Here is an 18,492-nt window from a genome sequence, read left to right as displayed (position 1 = left end):
ATACTCATATACAAGGTCTTAAAATAAAAAAAGACAGGAATATAAATTGCAAGCCTTTGCAGACGATATAGTTGGTATATTGGAAAATCCATTAGAATCAGCGGAAAATCTCCTTGAAGAAATAAATGAATTCAGAAAAGTAGCTGGTTTGAAAATAAATAAAATTAAAACTAAGATAATAACTAAAAACACGATTAATCAACAGAACCAAGAATTAGAGAGATATTTGGGAATACAAGTAGTTAAAAAATAAAGTATTTGGGAATAGCTATATCTGCAAGATGTGCAACTTAAAAATGATAATTATGTGATATTAAGTAAACAAATAGCCAATGAATTGGAGAATCTCAGCTATTAAAATGTCCATACTCCCTAAAATACTTTACCTATTTCAAAGTATCCCAATTAAATTAGATAAAAAATATTTTCAGGATTTAAATAAAATTATAACAAAATTCATTTGGGAAGGAAAAAAGCGAGAGTGAAATTAAAACATCTGCACGATAGTAGAAGGCAAGGAAGATTTGGAGTACCAGATATAGAACTATACTACCAAGCAGCAGGATTGCAGTGGATCATTGAATGGATAACATTAAAAAATACTAGACTATTAACTTTAGAAGGACACAAATTCCAAATAGGCTGTCACAGTCTTTGGTATGGGAGGCATAAAGTACATTCACATTTCTACAATCATAAAATTAGGGAATCTCTCCACAGAATTTGGTTGAAAATTAAATCTTGTCATTACAGAGAAATGCCTCTATGGAGAAATACATGTAATAAATGTAATAAATTTCCCCCAAAAATAGTAAGATATGAAGAAATATTGGATCCACAGGGTAATTTAGAAGATTTATAAACTATAAAACAAAAAGGTATAACCTTAGACTGGTGGACATATTATCAAATTAAATCTAAATTTAATGAAGATAAAAAGAAAGAAGGAATAGCAAAAAAGAACGGAATTAGATAAGATTAGAAGATGCCTTTGGTGATCTTCCAGCCCCTCTTCTTCATCCTGCGAAGCGTGAAGCTGGAGTCTTCCTTCATGGCGGTCACCCGGCCGGGGACGCGCTTCTTGAGAATGAAGCTGTAAGTGCCCTTTGGGTTCATGGCGTAGAAAACGTTGCCACTGTTGGGGATGACGAACTCTAGGGGGAAGAGGGAGAAAGAAAAAAGAAATGATTCCCTACTCCACATCGCTAACCCTAGCCCCAGCAGCAATAGCATTAGCATTTATAGAAACCTAGAAGATTGACGGCAGGCAAAGACCCTCCTGGTCCATCTAGTCTGCCCTGATACGACTTCCTGTATTTTATCTTAGAAACATAGAAACATAGAAGTCTGACGGCAGAAAAAGACCTCATGGTCCATCTAGTCTGCCCTTATACTATTTTCTGTATTTTATCTTAGGGTGGATCTATGTTTATCCCAGGCAGGTTTCAATTCAGTCACTGTGGATTTATCTACCACGTATGCTGGAAGTTTGTTCCAAGGATCTACTACTCTTTCAATAAAATAATATTCTCTCATGTTGCTTTTGATCTTTCCCCCAACTAACTTCAGATTGGGTCCCCTTGTTCTTGTGTTCACTTTCCTATTAAAAACACTTCCCTCCTGGACCTTATTTAACCCTTTAATATATTTAAATGTTTCGATCCTGTCCCCCCTTCTGTCCTCCAGACTATACAGATTGAGTTCACTATACAGGTTGAGTTCATTAAGATCCATCTTAGGATGGATCTATGTTTATCCCAGGCATGTTTCAATTCAGTGACTGTGGATTTACCAACCACGTCTGCTTAGTTATTTTATTATTTATTATTTATTAATCAGATTTGTATGCCGCCCCTCTCCGCAGACTCGGGGCGGCTAACAGCAGCAGTAATACAATGTAAACAAATCTAATATTTAAGTTTAAGTTAATTTAAAACCCCAATTTAGAAACCAATCATACATATTAACATACCATGCATAAATTTTATAAGCCTAGGGGGAGGGAAAGTCTCAATTCCCCCATGCCTGATGACAGAGGTGGGTTTTAAGGAGCTTATGAAAGGCAAGGAGGGTGGGGGCAACTCTGATATCTGGGGGGAGTTGGAAGTTTGTTCCAATGATCTACTACTCTTTCAGTCAAATAATATTTTCTCACATTGCTTCAGACTAACCCCAACTAACTTCAGATTGTGCCCCCTTGTTCTTGTGTCCACTCTCCTATTAAGAACACTTCCCTCCGGAACCTTATTTAAGCCTTGGACATATTTAAATGTTCCGATCATGTCCCCTCTTTCCCTTCTGTCCTCCAGACTAGACAGATGGAGTTCATTAATTATATGTTTAGTACGCATGTTGGGTTCATTTTTTTTAGGTTATTAGGGTTTTAATTAATGGTTTTATCATTCAGTTTTATGTTTGACTTCTTCTTTTTTATTGTTGTATTTTATACTGTTGTAAGCTGCCCTGAGTCAGATTGGGCGGCATAGAAGTTGAACTAATTAATAGGTAGGTAGGTAGGTAGGTAGGTAGATAGATAGATAGATAGATAGATAGATAGATAGATAGATAGACAGATAGATAAGATAGATAGATAGATAGATAAGATAGATAGATAGATAGATAAGATAGATAGATAGATAGATAAGATAGATAGATAGATAGATAGATAGATAAGATAGATAGATAGATAGATAGATAGATAGATAGATAGATAGATAAGATAGATAGATAGATAGATAGATAGATTGATTAGATAGATGGAAAGATAGATAGATAAGATAGATAGATAGATAGATAGATAAGATAGATAGATAGATAGATAGATAGATAGATAGATAGATAAGATTAGATAGATTAGATAGATTAGATAGATAGATAGATAGATAGACAGATAGATTAGATAGATAGATTAGATAGATTAGATAGATAAATAGATTAGATAGATAGATAGATAGATAAGATAGATTAGATAGATTAGATAGATAGATAGATAGATAGATAGATTAGATAGATTAGATAGATAGATTAGATAGATAGATAGATAGATAGATTAGATAGATTAGATAGATAGATAGATTAGATAGATTAGATAGATAGATAGATAAGATAGATAGATAGATTAGATAGATTAGATAGATAGATAGATAGATAGATAGATAGATAGATAGAGATAGATAGATAGATAGATAGATAGATAGATAGATAGATAGATAGATAGATAGATAGTCTTTCCTGATAAGTTTTATGTTTAAGATCTTCCCACCATTTTTGTAGCCCGTCTTTGGACCCGTTCAATTTGATCCGTATCTTTTTGTAGGTAAGACCTCCAAACTGGACACACAATTAATCTACACAGTAAATAAATAGCGCTAAAATAAAATCGGAGAATCCAATACGCAACTTTCTGTACCTCTCTCCTTTGATATGATCTGGGAAAGTTCATAATTCTCTGGCTGATCTTCGTCCAGGTTGTGTTTGTCCAAAGCTTTCCGTATCACCGCTGGGGCTTTTTCCTGGTTGCTCACCTGGAAAAGAGGTATTTTAAAAAGGCCCAGAGTGAAGCCAAGCCAAGTTCCCTTCATTCCACCGTTAAGGCGGTCGCTATGCTCTCTAATAGTTTCGCTGATGATGTTACCCAGTTGGGTCACAAAAAGTCTGAAAGAAATCCACCAAGCTCAGAGAGCACCAAGGACCCCTCCAGTCCTCCTCCTCCTCCTCCTACCAATCTCACTCCCTCTAGCACTGATGTTGTTCCCTAGTTGGGCCATGAAACATCTGCAAGAGAACCAGTAAGCTCAGAGCTTCTGTGAATGTTAACAAAGTCCCATTCCCTTCTAACACTGATGAAGTTACCCAGTTGGGTCATGAAAGGCCCCCATAGTTTAACTCCGAGCACAAACATTATCTTGAGAACAGCAAAAGGCCGTGTCTTTGTGGTTGTGCAAAAAAGACACAATTTTCACTAGGTGTGGTTCCACACCGATGCTCATTAGGTTCAAGTCTCATCTACAGACAGAGACGAGATTATTATCCCAACCTTCTCGCCTCCAGCAAAGCTTTGGGGCACCTAATGTTGTGGTTGGCTCGCAGGCCCTCTTGAGCCTGATAAACTGGGGCCACCTGGGCACGGTCTTGTTCCTTTTGGAACCTTTGTGTTTGAGTTTTAATTCGGGGCTAATTGCCGACTGGCTACGGCGCACAACAGAAGACCTACCAAAATACTTTTATACATGTTTCCATTATCCGTCGCCAATTTGACTCGGATGATTGTTTGTTGTGTAATGGGTAATGTTGCTGGCTGGGAGGATTCATTGCTTGACCTTGAGCCGAGACCCGATGTATCCACGGAGGAGGATGAGGGAGATTCCCCATCCTAGAGAAACGGAAAGACGACGTTGACTATCCAATCAATGAGATCTGCCTATCTTATCCTTTGTCCTCGCTGGAAGACATCTTTGGGGTGCTTACAACAACAGGGACCCCACCGTGGTCCAAAGGAAGACGTTGAGAAGGTGGCCTTCTGACGTAGTTCCCCAAACACGGCCAACCCCCCTGAACTCAAGATTCTTTTAATTAGGACCGCCGGCAGCCCCGGCAAAAAATGTTTCTCTCTCTGCATTCTAACAAATCTGTCCGGCGGGAAGATGAATAGTTATCTGCTACATTTAATCACTGCTGCCTTTTATCCCCAGGGCTACGGTAGGGATTTCTCTAGCAGCGGTGGCTTTTCTGTCCCGAGGACCAGCTCATAGATTTCCACTGCTCTCCTCTCCTCTGCTTTCTGTGTATCAGGCACAGGACCCAGCTGTTCCTCTTGCTCATTGGCCATTGCCAGAACTGGGGGCTGTTGTCCGTCTGAGAGCTGATGGACAGCCCAGGCTTTGCCCCTCCCTCCCTCCCTCCCTCTCCCTACTTCTCTCTCTCCCCCTTCCCTCTCTCTCTCTTCATCTCTCTCTCCACCCTCTCCCTCTCTCCCACTCTCTCTTCATCTCTCTCTTCATCTCACTCTCTCCCTCCTTCTCTCTCCTTCTATCCCCCTCTCCCACACTCTCTTCATCTCTCTCTCCCTCTCTCTCTTCATATCTCTCCCCCTCCCTCTCTCTCTTCCTCTCTCTTTCCCCCTCTGTCTCTTTATCTCTCTCTCCCACCTCTCCATCTCTCCCTCCTTCTCTCTTTCTACCCCCTCTCCCTCTCTCCCACTCTTTTCATCTCTCTCTCCACTCCCTCTCTCCCTCCTTCTCTCCTTCTATCCTCCTCTCCCACTCTCTCTTCATCTCTCCCCCCTACCCCCCTATCTCTCTCCCTGTGCCAGCTCCATTCCCTCTCACTTTGCCCTGATGCTGACCTGACTCTCCCACCTCCTCCTCTGATTTGGCTGTGGGAGGGGCTGGTGACTGACAGGCCAAATCAGATAGTTTTGGAGATGGACTCTCCAAACGGTCTCTAAATGTTGCACCTCGGTGGCAAGTGCAGTACTGCAAGCTACTTCTGCTGATCACTGGCTGCCAGCCGTTTGGCAGATCGAATCTCAGTAGGCTCAAAGTTGACTCAGCCTTCCGTCCTTCCGAGGTGGGTCAAATGAGGACCCAGATTGTTGGGGGCAAGAGGCTGGTTCTCTAATCCGCTTAGAGAGGGCTGTAAGAGCACTAGGGTCTATTTATAATCTCAGTGCTATTGCCCTTCCTTCCTTCCTTCCTTCCCTTCCCTTCCCTTCCCTTCCCTTCCTTCCCACTGCCAGCACTTCAATCCTCACCAGGCTCAAGGTTGACTCAGCCTTCCATCCTTCTAAGGGGGTCAAATGAGGACCCAGATTGTTGGGGGCAAGGGGCTGGTTCTCTAAACCGCTTAGAGAGGGCTGTAAGAGCACTAGGGTCTATAAATCTCAGTGCTATTGCCCTTCCTTCCTTCCTCCCTCCCTCCCTCTCTCCCTCCCTCCCCCTCCCTTCCCTTCCCTCCCTCCCTCCCTCCCTTCCCACTGCCAGCAGTTCAATCCTCACCAGGCTCAAGGTTGACTCAGCCTTCCATCCTTCTAAGGGGGTCAAATGAGGACCCAGATTGTTGGGGGCAAGAGGCTGGTTCTCTAAACCGCTTAGAGAGGGCTGTAAGAGCACTAGGGTCTATAAATCTCAGTGCTATTGCCCTTCCTTCCTTCCTCCCTCCCTCCTTCTCTCCCTCCCTCCCCCTCCCTTCCCTTCCCTTCCCTCCCTCCCTCCCTTCCCACTGCCAGCAGTTCAATCCTCACCAGGCTCAAGGTTGACTCAGCCTTCCATCCTTCTAAGGGGGTCAAATGAGGACCCAGATGGTTGGGGGCAATTACACTGACCCTCTGTAAAAACTGTTTAGAGAGGGCTGTAAAGCACCACAAAGCGGTATATAAGTCTAAAATGCTATGGCCAAACATCTTCTATTATCTCCTACCCCGTGCGACTTCTGGCCCATCGTATCTTCTCAAAGCAACAAGAAGACCATCATCTCCGTGTTCTCACTTCCCTGGTTGCTCTAAACCACCACCACCCACGCATCAAAGCCCTCCTATGCTCACCCCCCTTGAAATGGGACCCCCTTGCCATCCCCCCAGGGAGCCAGGGTCCTGTACCTTTTTCTCCTGGACCCAATCAGGCAACTCGGACTCATCGATGGGCTTCATCTCTTCCAGGACAGAGTTGCTGGTACAGGCTAAGGAGCTGCCGACAGAATTGACCCAATTGCTGGGCTTCAGGTGGCCTAAGAACTTGAAGTGAGAGCTGCTGCTGGCACAGGCGTCGCCATTGGGGGACGGGCGGCTGCGGGGAGAAAAGAAGTCCAGCCATAAATGACGGGCGTGGTTTTTAACTCTTGGGATTTGACTGGTTTTTTTAAAAAAATTGTTTTAGGGGGTTTTAATATGATTTGCATGTTTTATTTCTGGTTGGGAGCCACCTAGAATCCCTAGGGAGCATACAAATTGATTTTTTTTAAAAAATAGAATAAATAAAAGTCGGAAGAAGGGCGGGAGGGGGGATTGGATGGGGCTGGCTCCCACCTTGAGTGGGGAGGGTGTTCCTGTAATAGATTGCAGGGAGGGAGGGAGGGAAGGAAGGAAGGAAGGAAGGAAGGAGGGAGATGGGAATGAGAAGGAAGGAGATGAGAATTAGAAGGAAGGAAGGAAGGAAGGAAGGAAGGAAGGAAGGAAGGAGATGGGAATGAGAAGGAAGGAGATGAGAATGAAGGAAGGAAGGAAGGAAGGAGATGGGAATGAGAAGGAAGGAGATGGGAATTAGAAGGAAGGAAGGAAGGAAGGAAGGAGATGGGAAGGAGAAGGAAGGAGATGAGAATGAAGGAAGGAAGGAAGGAAGGAAGGAGATGGGAATGAGAAGGAAGGAGATGAGAATTAGAAGGAAGGAAGGAAGGAAGGAAGGAGATGGGAATGAGAAGGAAGGAGATTAGAATGAAGGAAGGAAGGAAGGAAGGAGATGGGAATGAGAAGGAAGGAGATGAGAATGAAGGAAGGAAGGAAGGAAGGAGATGGGAATGAGAAGGAAGGAGATGGGAATTAGAAGGAAGGAAGGAAGGAAGGAAGGAGATGGGAAGGAGAAGGAAGGAGATGAGAATGAAGGAAGGAAGGAAGGAGATGGGAATGAGAAGGAAGGAGATGAGAATTAGAAGGAAGGAAGGAAGGAAGGAAGGAAGGAAGGAAGGAGATGGGAATGAGAAGGAAGGAGATTAGAATGAAGGAAGGAAGGAAGGAAGGAGATGGGAATGAGAAGGAAGGAGATGAGAATGAAGGAAGGAAGGAAGGAAGGAGATGGGAATGAGAAGGAAGGAGATGGGAATTAGAAGGAAGGAAGGAAGGAAGGAGATGGGAATGAGAAGGAAGGAGATGAGAATGAAGGAAGGAAGGAAGGAAGGAAGGAGATGGGAATGAGAAGGAAGGAGATTAGAATGAAGGAAGGAAGGAAGGAAGGAGATGGGAATGAGAAGGAAGGAGATGGGAATTAGAAGGAAGGAAGGAAGGAAGGAAGGAAGGAAGGAGATGGGAATGAGAAGGAAGGAGATGAGAATTGGAAGGAAGGAAGAAGCCTCCTTTCAACAAGTCCCGTGTTTCCAGCAGTACCAGGTGGGGCAGCTGCCCTCCTGTGTTGAAGACCCTCCTTCCTTCCCACTTACTCGCTGATCGGCTTAACGCTGCCCGTGGTCTTAAAGGCTTTCACAGTGTTGTTGGCCGTTTCCGACAAGGGTTCGATACCACACAAAAGGCTGTAGCTGAAAACCAAAAAGCAAGAGAGGACGGTGAGCACCGGGGCCACTTCCAGGAGACTTGGTCTAGTGCGGAAGGCATCAGGCTAGAAAGCTGAAGACGGGGAGTTCAAGTCCTGCCTTAGGCATGAAAGAAAACTAATCACCAGGAGGTGTTGAGTTCTGCCTTAGGCAGGAAAGCCAACCGGGCGAGTTTGGACCAATCACCAGGAGACTGGGAGTTCTAGCCCTGCCTTATGAACGCAAGCCAGCTCTCTTGATTTTGGGTCAATCCCTCTCCTTCAGTTCAACCCAACTCAACGTGTTGCTGTGGGACAAATAAGAGGCGGAAGGTGTGTTGGGTCTGTTCACAGCCTTAATTTGCAAAAATAATCAGGCAGGATACAAAGAAAGAAAAATATTTCTTGGCTTGACAAGAAGTCCTAAATTTATTTTCTTTCTTTCTTTCTTTCTTTCTTTCTTTCTTTCTTTCTTTCTTCCTTCCTTCTTTCCTTTCTTTCTTTCCTTCTTTCTTTCTTTCCTTTCTTTCCTTCCCTCTTTCTTTCTTTCTTTCTTTCTTCTTTCTTTCCTTTTTTCTTTCCTTCTTTCTTTCTTTCCTTCCTTCTTTCCTTCCTTCTTTCTTTCCTTCTTTCTTTCCTTCTTTCTTTCTTAATATCTTCTTTCTTTTCTTTCTTTCCTTCTTTCTTTCTTTCCTTCCTTCTTTCTTTCCTTCTTTCTTTCTTTCTTTCCTTCTTTCTTTCTTTCTTTCCTTCCTTCCTTCTTTCTTTAATTCTTTTCTTTCTTTCTTTCTTTCCTTCTTTCTTTAATTCTTTTCTTTCTTTCCTTCTTTCTTTCTTTCCTTCTTTCTTTCCTTCCTTCTTTCTTTCTTTCCTTCCTTCCTTCTTTCCTTCCTTCTTTCTTTCTTCCCTTTCTTTCTTTCCTTTCTTTTTTCTTTCTTTCTTTTGTGACTTGTTTATTGCCCATGTCCAAAATGGACTCTGAGTGGCTGACAGCAATACTAGCAATAAAAATACTAGCAATAAAAACAAAAAGCCTTAACTCACACACACACACACACACACACACATCTATCCATTCATATATATAAAACAATTTTAAAAATAATACAACCGCTATTTGCAGCCCGAGAGAAGAATGGAGCCCTCTTCTTACCTTTCGGCTTCACTTAGCTGTTCCAATTCCTGAAACCAAGTCTTGAAATTATTGTCCTCAGTGAAGTTGTAATTATTACAAGCTGACTGGAGCAACTTGATCTGGGCAATGACTTCAAACTCCTGCAGGAAGCAACCAAGATGTTTGGGCGTGTTTGCGTTTAAAGGGGGAGAAAATAGCGGTGGCTTTCAAATTTTTTAACTGCCGATGCTGTGGGCCTAGCAGGGAATGGATGCTACAAACTCCCCATTTCCTCCCAACCAGCTGGGAATCGGGAGGCAGAGAATAGATGAGGGCAGAGCCGACCAAAAGTGGTATTTACGTTGTCCGAGCTACTCAAAATTTCCACTACCGGTTCTCCAAACTACTGAAAATTTCCACCCGCCAATCAAAGCCAGCATCACTTTGGCGAAGAGGTCATTCCAAATTTCTGACTTTGAACTGCTGCCTTCCTCTTTCTCGAGATAACCGCACAAATCCCAGCGGCCGATAAGGTCCCACAAACTTGGCCTTCTCCGGGTCCCGTCGACTAAACAATGTCGTTTGGTGGGCCCCAGGGGAAGAGCCTTCTCTGTGGCGGCCCCGGTCCTCTGGAACCAACTCCCCCCCTCGGAGATTAGAACTGCCCCCACCCTCCCTGTCTTTCGTAAACTACTCAAGACTCATTTATACCGCCAGGCATGGGGGAGTTGAGATAGCTCTTCCCCCTAGGCCATTACAAGTTATGCATGGTAAGTTTGTGTGTAAGTTTGGTTTTATAATAGGGGTTCTTAGTTGTTTTTTATTATTGGATTGTACATGTTGTGTTTATTATTGCTGTTAGCCACCCCGAGTCTGCGGAGAGGGGCGGCATACAAATCCAATAAATTATTATTAAATTATTAATTATAATACAGGGGGTTCTTTGGCTAATGACAATTCATTTAGTGGCCCAGATGACAAGGCAATATCAATGGGGCAGACAGGTTTACTTTACAACGTTGTTACTATCTGGGATTCGCTTAATGCCCGTGGCAAGAAAGATTGTACAAAGGGTTTTTTAAAAAAGCACTCAAGTGTCTCGTTTAGCAGCAGGAATTTTGAGTGCTCGATTGTGGTCGTAAATCCGGGAATAATTGCAAATGACTTACCTTTCTTCTTTTCTCAAAGTTGATTAGATTTCCCTAAAAAAGAAAGAAAGAACCCAGATCCTTAACATTCCATGTTCTTAATAATAATAATAATAGTAATAATAATAATAATAATAATAATAATAATAATAGTTTATTAGATTTGGATGCAAAGCAGACTCAGCAAAGATAGCAAGGATCGCGATGTATTTATTTGCAACCAGAGGCTAGACTTTTTTTTTTTTAAGGCGTTCAAGTCAAGTAAAATATGTCTCAACGATGAGAATCTGACAGGCAACCAGAACAATCTTAATTCATTTAATTTAATTTAATTATTTGGTTTATAAGCCGCCCAAGGCTAGGAGGAGAACCTACCTCCAATTTATCCTTCATGAAGGTGTCCAGCATCACCAGGTCAGTCAAGAAGGTGCCCAGGTAAGGAATGGCGCCTTGCATTACACCCTGGAATGGGAAAAGGAAAAATTAGGAAGAGGAATGGAGGCAGGAGAAACAGCAAAAAAAGGGACATCATCGGTCAATCCAAACCACGGCTGTCCCAACGGTGCTTTCGCAAAAGGCAGCTGCATTTTTGTTCCGCCTTGAAAGACGTTTCACTTCTCCCCCGAGATGCTTCCCCAGTTCCAGACAGAAGTTTCATTTGCTTGGAGTTATATTGTGTTGTTTAAGTGTCCCCTTAATTCTTTTGAGCAGTGTATTTTACTCTTTTGTTATTGCCTATGACTGCACGCCCTCCAGAGTCCACTAGGAATTGGGCGGCTTAGAAGTGAAATAAATAAAATAAATTAAAATAAATTAAATGAGATTCCTGCGCTTGGCCTTCCAGAGAGGACCGATCCCATCCTGGGCGAAAACCGTTTCCATTCCTGCCCTTGGGAAAAGCCCTGCTTTCATTTCATTTTACTTTATTTTATCTACTGGTACTTTATTTTATTTTATAAAATTTATATGCCGCCCAACTGGGAATTTTGTGGCGTCCTCACCTTTTCTTCTTGACGCTGCAGGCGCTTCAGATCAGTTTTGGAGTGGATCTCCATGGTGGCAAATTTGGAGGTCCCTTCCTGAAAGTGGAGTTTGAAAGAGAAGTCAAGGTGAATGGAACCAGCTCTGGACCAGAAATCGGAGGCAAAACCCATTAATACCTCTGGGACCGCCTTCTGCCGCACGAGCCGCAGCGACAGATTAGGTCCCACAGAGTTGGCCTTCTCCGGGTTCCGTCGACAAAACAATGTCATCTGGCGTGACCCAGGGGAACAGCCTTCTCTGTGGCGGCCCCGACCCTCTGAGGGTGTGGCCAAGCCGTTCTTTTCCCTACTTTCTGGAGAAAACACCAATTCTAACCGAGGGACCTTTACCTTAATAAGCAGCTCCCTGCTCAATGAATAATTGTTATCGTCCGAAAAGATTTCAGATAATTCGCGGAAGACGCGGCGGCTTTCCCTGCGAAAGGAAGGAAGAGTTAATATTACAATTAATTATATTAACAATTAATATTAATGGTTGAGATTTTGGTCAGGTTGGGTGCATACGTTGATGTTATATGGAATTTGGCGTGTTTCATTTGTCTATGCAGTGGCGCCTCTACTTACGAACTTAATTCATTCTGTGACCAAGTTCTTAAGTAGAAACGTTTGTAAGAAGAAGCAATTTTTCGCCAAAGGAATCAATGTCAAGGCAAATAATGCGTGCAATTGGGGAAACCACAGGGAGGGTGGACGCCCTGTTTCCTCCCAGGAGATTCCTAGAGAGGCCCCATGGAGGCTTCTCCCTGACTTTTCCGGCCCTGTTTCCTCCCAGGAGATTACTAGGGAGGCCCCACAGAGGCTTCTCCCTGACTTTTCCAGCCCTTTTCCCTCCCAGGAGATTCCTAGAGAGGCCCCACGGAGGCTTCTCCCCGGCTTTTCCGGCCCTGTTTCCTCCCAGGAGATTCCTAGGGAGGCCCCACAGAGGCTTCTCCCTGACTTTTCCAGCCCTTTTCCCTCCCAGGAGATTCCTAGAGAGGCCCCACGGAGGCTTCTCCCCGGCTTTTCCGGCCCTGTTTCCTCCCAGGAGATTCCTAGGGAGGCCCCACAGAGGCTTCTCCCTGACTTTTCCAGCCCTTTTCCCTCCCAGGAGATTCCTAGAGAGGCCCCACGGAGGCTTCTCCCCGGCTTTTCCGGCCCTGTTTCCTCCCAGGAGATTCCTAGGGAGACCCCACAGAGGCTTCTCCCTGACTTTTCCAGCCCTTTTCCCTCCCAGGAGATTCCTCGAGAGGCCCCACGCAGGCTTCTCCCTGACTTTTCCAGCCCTGTTTCCTCCCAGGAGATTCCTAGGGAGGCCCCACAGAGGCTTCTCCCTGACTTTTCCGGCCCTGTTTCCTCCCAGGAGATTCCTAGAGAGGCCCAACGGAGGCTTCTCCCCGACTTTTCCAGCCCTGTTTCCTCCCAGGAGATTCCTAGGGAGGCCCCACAGAGGCTTCTCCCTGACTTTTCCGGCCCTTTTCCCTCCCAGGAGATTCCTAGAGAGGCCCCACAGAGGCTTCTCCCCGACTTTTCCAGCCCTGTTTCCTCCCAAGAGATTCCTAGGGGAGGCCCCACAGAGGCTTCGGAAAGGGGCGGCATACAAATCTAATAAATAAATGAAATAAATAAGTAAGTAAATAAATAAATAAGTAAATCGTAAATAAGTAAATAAATTTGGGAAGCGTTGGCATGAAACCCGTAAGGGGATAACAGGCGCTCATCTGCAGGGCCTTTTCCTCTTCTCTGGACTCACCGCGATACTTCATCCCAGGTTTTCTTCAGCCTATGAATGGCATAGCTCTGGAGGGCAGAAACGATGGCATGGAGGGAAGAGAAGTTCTTCAGGTTTCGGCATAACTGCAGAGGGGAGGGGGGGGGTTTGGAAAAAAATGACAGGTGTCAATCAGCTGCTCGGATCGCTGTCTTATGTCTACGGCGGTGCTTCTCCAATAGTGATGCGGGTCTCTCTGGAGTGGCGCGATGCCAGAGGGGCGCATGACCCCGAGGGAGGATGGTGGTGGTGGTGGGTTTTTCCCGCAGGGAGTAGGGGTTTTTTTCTGCACCGAACTACGGTGCCCAGCGCAGAGCAGGAGACGCGAAGTGGGGAAAAGAGAGAGAGGGAAGCCGTTTGGATCCTCTAACGTACCCGGGCGATTGCAATCCAGCGCTCCAACACTTTGGCTCTCTGCTGGGGCTTCAGCGTCTTGTCCTTCAGGCAGGTGACGATAACGCAATTGGTGACGGTGTTGAACTGGGCGATGGTGGCCCGGATGGTGGGGGCCAAATGCTCCTTCCCTTTCTTGTCCCGCTGGGACCAGATGGAGCCCAGGCAGTGATAAGGCACCACTTTCATAAAGAGATCCTGCATCGGGGGGGGGGGGGGAGGTTAGGGATCACTTCAAAGGAAGGAGGCACGGATGCGAGGACCGCCGGGACTTATATATAAATATTCAAATCCAGGTTCAAATCCCAGGAAAAGAGTGTGGCTACCCAATGAAGGCAATCTCACACTACTGACTAGAGCCCACAAAACTTTTGCCAGACCCATCCTTGAATACAGCTCATCTGTCTGGAACCCATACCAAATCTCGGACATCAACACCATTGAAAACATCCAAAGATATTTCACCAGAAGAGCCCTTCACTCCTCCACTCGAAACAGAAATACCCTACGAAAAGAGACTAACTATCCTGGGTCTTGAAAGCTTAGAACCGTGGCGCCTAAAACACGATTTGAGTATTGCCCACAAGATCATATTTTTTAATTTTTTTAAAAAAATGAATATCTCTGGTTTCAGTTGCAGCTGGACTTACAGCATCCATCCGGGTCAACTGCTCAGCAATCATATATGTAGAAAAAGACTGGAATTCGAACTTGTCGTCGGTCAAGCAAATCTCGTCCCCAACTCCCTGTAGGCATCTGGGAATTGGCCAATCTGCAGCAAAAAAAAAAAAAAGGCATCAAGCAACAGATAAACAGTTATGTTGTGAGCCGGACAGGGACGGCATACAAATCTAATAAACTATAAACTATAACTATAAAAGATTTGGCAGTAAACAAATAGACTATATCAAGTGGGAGGTGAGAAAAGTTTGAAATTGGCTTGTTCTCTCAATTTGTCTTTTTTATATTATTATTCTAGACTACTGGGCTCAGCAGGGGACAGGGGAAGCTGTTTTCGCCCTCCCCGGGCATTGAGTGATGAGTCTGGGCACTCGGGCATGTGCGATAGCACCCACCCACGCTCTTTCGGCACCCGAGGGGAAAAAGGTTCACCGTCCCTGCCGTAGGAGAACTAACTCCAGATTTGGGGAAGTCGTTACTCAGCCGCTCACCATCATTTACGGTCTGGGTGCCCTTTTTCTCCCAGAACTTGGAATAGAGGATTCGCGCCCGAGTCTCCAAATCCGAGCCAGGGAAGAAGCGACCGGTGTAGCTGATCATCTGCTCAAGGCAGGTGTAATCCGGTGGGCTTTGAAAGTCTTCGGGGTACAGATCAATCCAGGCTCCCAGGATGGATGACATAGACCTGGGGGATTAAGAGGGAGAAGGAGGCTGAGAACTTTGGACAGCTTTATTTATGGAAGAGAGGATAATTGGGTTGCTCGGGGGTCGAAATAGGGGGCCCTTGGGGTTCCCTGAACTTGATGGTTTTCTTGCAGGTGTTTCATGGCCCAACTCGGTAACATCATCAGCGCTAGGAGGATATGCGGAGAGGAGGAGGAGGAGAAAGTGGAAAAAAGAAGGAGAAAGGGGAGAAGAAGGAGCAGGAGGAGGAGGAAGGAGAAAAAGGAGGAGAAGAAGAAGACGAAGAAGAAGAAGAAGAAGAAGAAAGGAAGGAGAAGAAGAAAAGAAGGACAAGGAGGAGGAGGAAGAGGAAAAAAGAAGGAGGAAAGGGAGAAGAAGGAGCAGGAGGAGGAGGAAGGAGAAAAAGGAGGAGAAGGAGAAGAAGAAGAAGATGAAGAAGAAGAAGAAAGGAAGGAGGAGAAGAAGAAGAAAAGAAGGACAAGGAGGAGGAGGAAGAGGAAAAAAGGAGGAGGAGGAAGAAAAGAAGAAGAAGGAGGAGGAGGAAGAGGAGGAACAGAAGAAGAGGGAGAAGGAGAAGAAGCAAAGTCAATAAGGAAGCCAGATCCACTTAACAACTACAGTGAGAAAAGTGATAACATGGGGCAAAACTCCCTTTAAAAAATGTCCCATTGGGGGCTCAATTGGAATGGCAAATTGAAGGATACCTGTACTTTCAAAGCTATGATTTCCCCTGGGTTGGGAGGAGCGTGGTGGTGCAGTTTCCCCCCTCCCTTCCCTGGAGAAAACACCTTGATGTCTAGAAACTTGAAAAGAGAGACAATATGAACTGGCGCTTACTTTTTCAACTTCGTACGCTCTTCCGTATTTCCATTGTGTTGGTTGCCGATTTTCTCATACCTAAATAGAAAAAAGGTTAAAAGGATGTTTATGCAAAACTTACTTTGTCTGTCTGTCTTCAACAGCTATTTGTTCGGGTTTTCCCCCATGTAAGATCCAGAGTGTTTTTGCGACGTTTCGATGAGATGACACCCTTTATCTTCCGGCTGATGTTTTGGGCTTTGTGCTGCTGCGAATACAGTCACTTTATTCGCAGCAGCATGGAGCCCAAAATATCAGCCTGAAGATGACGGGTGTCATCTCAGCGAAACATCCCAAAAACACTCTCGATATTACACGGGGGGAAAACCAAACACACCAAAACCCACGTCTGTCTGTCTGTCCGTCTTTCTTTCTGTCTGTCTGTCTAGCTATCTAGCCATCATCTCTCTGTCTCTCTGTGTGTCTTATGTCTTTATATATTTATATTTATTTATTTATAAATAAATATATATTTATATATATATTTACACACACACACACACCCCTGGGTGATAAACTTGGATTGAGAGATGGGGACCGAGCCAAATGGAGAAAGGATTAAGATCCCACACTACAAGTAAGCAAACATTTGGGGTTGGGGTTGGGGGGCTGGAGCTAACACAGTAACCTGTCAGACCAGTTTGAGGATAAACTGCTTTGGAGGAAAAGAGGAAGCAGTTTATTCCATGGAACAAATCATAACATACTTCTGAAGTGTAGGTACGTTTCATGAAAGGGTAGATGGGCAGATTGGTAAAGGTGGCGGGAGAGGAGAAGGAGGAGGGAAAGAAAGAGAGAGAGAGAAAGAAAGAAAAGAGGGAGGGAGAGAGGGAAGGGGGAGGAAGGCAGGAAGGAAGGAAATAAGAAAAAGGGAAGGAAGGAAGGAAAAGAAAAGAAGGAAGAGAAAGAAAGAAATGAAAGAAGGAAGAGAAAGAAGGAAGGAAAAGAAAGGAAGGAAGAGAGAGAAAGAAAGAACGAAAGAAAGAAAGAATGCTTCAAGGGTCTCTCTCTTCCTTCCTTTCCTCCCTTCCCTTTTTATCGTTCACCTTTGGAATCCATCCTTCATTGCAAGAAGGAAGGAAGGAAGGAAGGAAGGAAGGAAGAAAACAGATGAGAATAAAAGGAAGGAAAGAAGGCCTGAGGATGGGATGGACCGACTGCTTTGCTTGCTTTCTACCTGTTTCCCAAACTCAAACCCTTCCAAGATCCGACAGCCCACCGCCCCCATCAGGTGCCGAAGGTCAAGGCAGCCCCCAAAAGAACGCCAACCCTTTCGGGTAGCTCCCCTGCAGCCCACAAGAGAGGCTACGGCTCAGGTCTGGAAAGGAGGAGGGAGGAAAAAGGATTACCAGCTACACAGGAGATCCAAGACCTGCTTGGTGGTGGCAAAGGACCTGTAGGTACATAGGAATATGGAGAGGTAGCTCGAATCTTCGGCCTTGAACCCCAAGAGGAGGCATTCCACCAACTTCTCTAGGGTGGCAGCTTTGACCATCCGCATTCTGCATGTCTCATAGATCTTTATGGCTGACTCATTCTCGCCCTGCGGAGATTGGAGAAAATCATGAGGCGGGGAGTTCCAAAGGCTGCCTTAACCAAGGACACTACGGGGTCCGATTGCATAAAGGACTTGCCCTCCTTTTCGGTTTAGGGTCCCACACGGCACGGGGGGAAGCAAACCAACAGCGAGGTGAGTGAGAACCCACACTTGTTAGGGTTGTGTTTTGTGTCGGGGAGGGTGTGTGTGTGTGTGTTTCTATCTGCAGGGATCCACTCAAAAGTCTCAACTAGTCCAGACACAACCGTCTGAGCAGGAGTGGGACAGCTTTGACAAGGCCACATGATGCCTCTTCTAGATGAGCTAGGTGTGATTCAAGATACTAACGACGAGCTACAAAACCCAATGTGGCGTAGAGCCTAGAGCAGTGTTTCCCAACCTTGGCAACTTCAAGATATCTGGACTTCAACTCCCAGAATTCCCCAGCCAGCATTCGCTAGCTAGGGAATTCTGGGAGTTGAAGTTCAAATGTCTTCAAGTTGCCAAGGTTGGGAAACACTGGCCTAGAGGGATTACAAACCTCTCAGAAAAAAACATTTCTTCTGAGCTGCTGAAACATTTTGAAGCTGAGGCCCCAGGGAAGCTTCTCTCCGCCTTTTCCGGCCCTGTTTCCTCCCGGGAGATTCCTAGAGAGGCCCCACAGAGGCTTCTCCCTGCCTTTTCCCGCCCTGTTTCCTCCCGGGAGATTCCAAGAGACGCCCCACAGAGGCTTCTCCCTGCCTTTTCTGGCCCTGTTTCCTCCCGGGAGATTCCTAGAGAGGCCCCACGGAGGCTTCTCCCCGCCTTTTCCGGCCCTGTTTCCTCCCGGGACATTCCTAGAGAGGCCCCACAGAGGCTTCTCCCCGCCTTTTCCCGCCTGGTTTCCTCACGGGAGATTCCTAGAGAGGCCCCACGGAGGCTTCTCCCCGCCTTTTCCCGCCTGGTTTCCTCCCGGGAGATTCCTAGAGAGGCCCCACGGAGGCTTCTCCCCGCCTTTTCTGGCCCTGTTTCCTCCCGGGAGATTCCTAGAGAGGCCCCACAGAGGCTTCTCCC

At 45.4% G+C, this 18,492-nt stretch overlaps 1 protein-coding gene across 1 annotated transcript; it reads right to left on the bottom strand.

Annotated features, from left to right (window-relative positions):
• Positions 1-978: 978 nt before the first annotated feature.
• On the bottom strand, positions 979-15,932 carry LOC139174678 (ral guanine nucleotide dissociation stimulator-like). Its single transcript, XM_070765190.1, has 15 exons — positions 15,882-15,932; positions 14,852-15,045; positions 14,330-14,451; positions 13,662-13,877; positions 13,269-13,372; positions 11,870-11,954; positions 11,498-11,575; positions 10,872-10,958; positions 10,518-10,550; positions 9,388-9,509; positions 8,146-8,241; positions 6,542-6,782; positions 4,214-4,372; positions 3,410-3,524; positions 979-1,154 (listed from the first exon to the last, which is right to left on the bottom strand). Exons 2-15 carry the CDS (start codon positions 15,039-15,041, stop codon positions 979-981), a joined length of 1,824 nt encoding a protein of 607 aa, XP_070621291.1. The 5' UTR covers positions 15,042-15,045; positions 15,882-15,932.
• Positions 15,933-18,492: the final 2,560 nt, after the last annotated feature.

The sequence above is a fragment of the Erythrolamprus reginae genome, chromosome 12 (genome assembly GCF_031021105.1).
Source record: "Erythrolamprus reginae isolate rEryReg1 chromosome 12, rEryReg1.hap1, whole genome shotgun sequence".
Classification (NCBI taxonomy): Eukaryota; Metazoa; Chordata; class Lepidosauria; order Squamata; family Dipsadidae; genus Erythrolamprus; species Erythrolamprus reginae.
The sequence above is the reverse complement of the archived record's forward strand: the minus strand, read 5'-3'. Positions and strand labels throughout refer to the sequence as shown.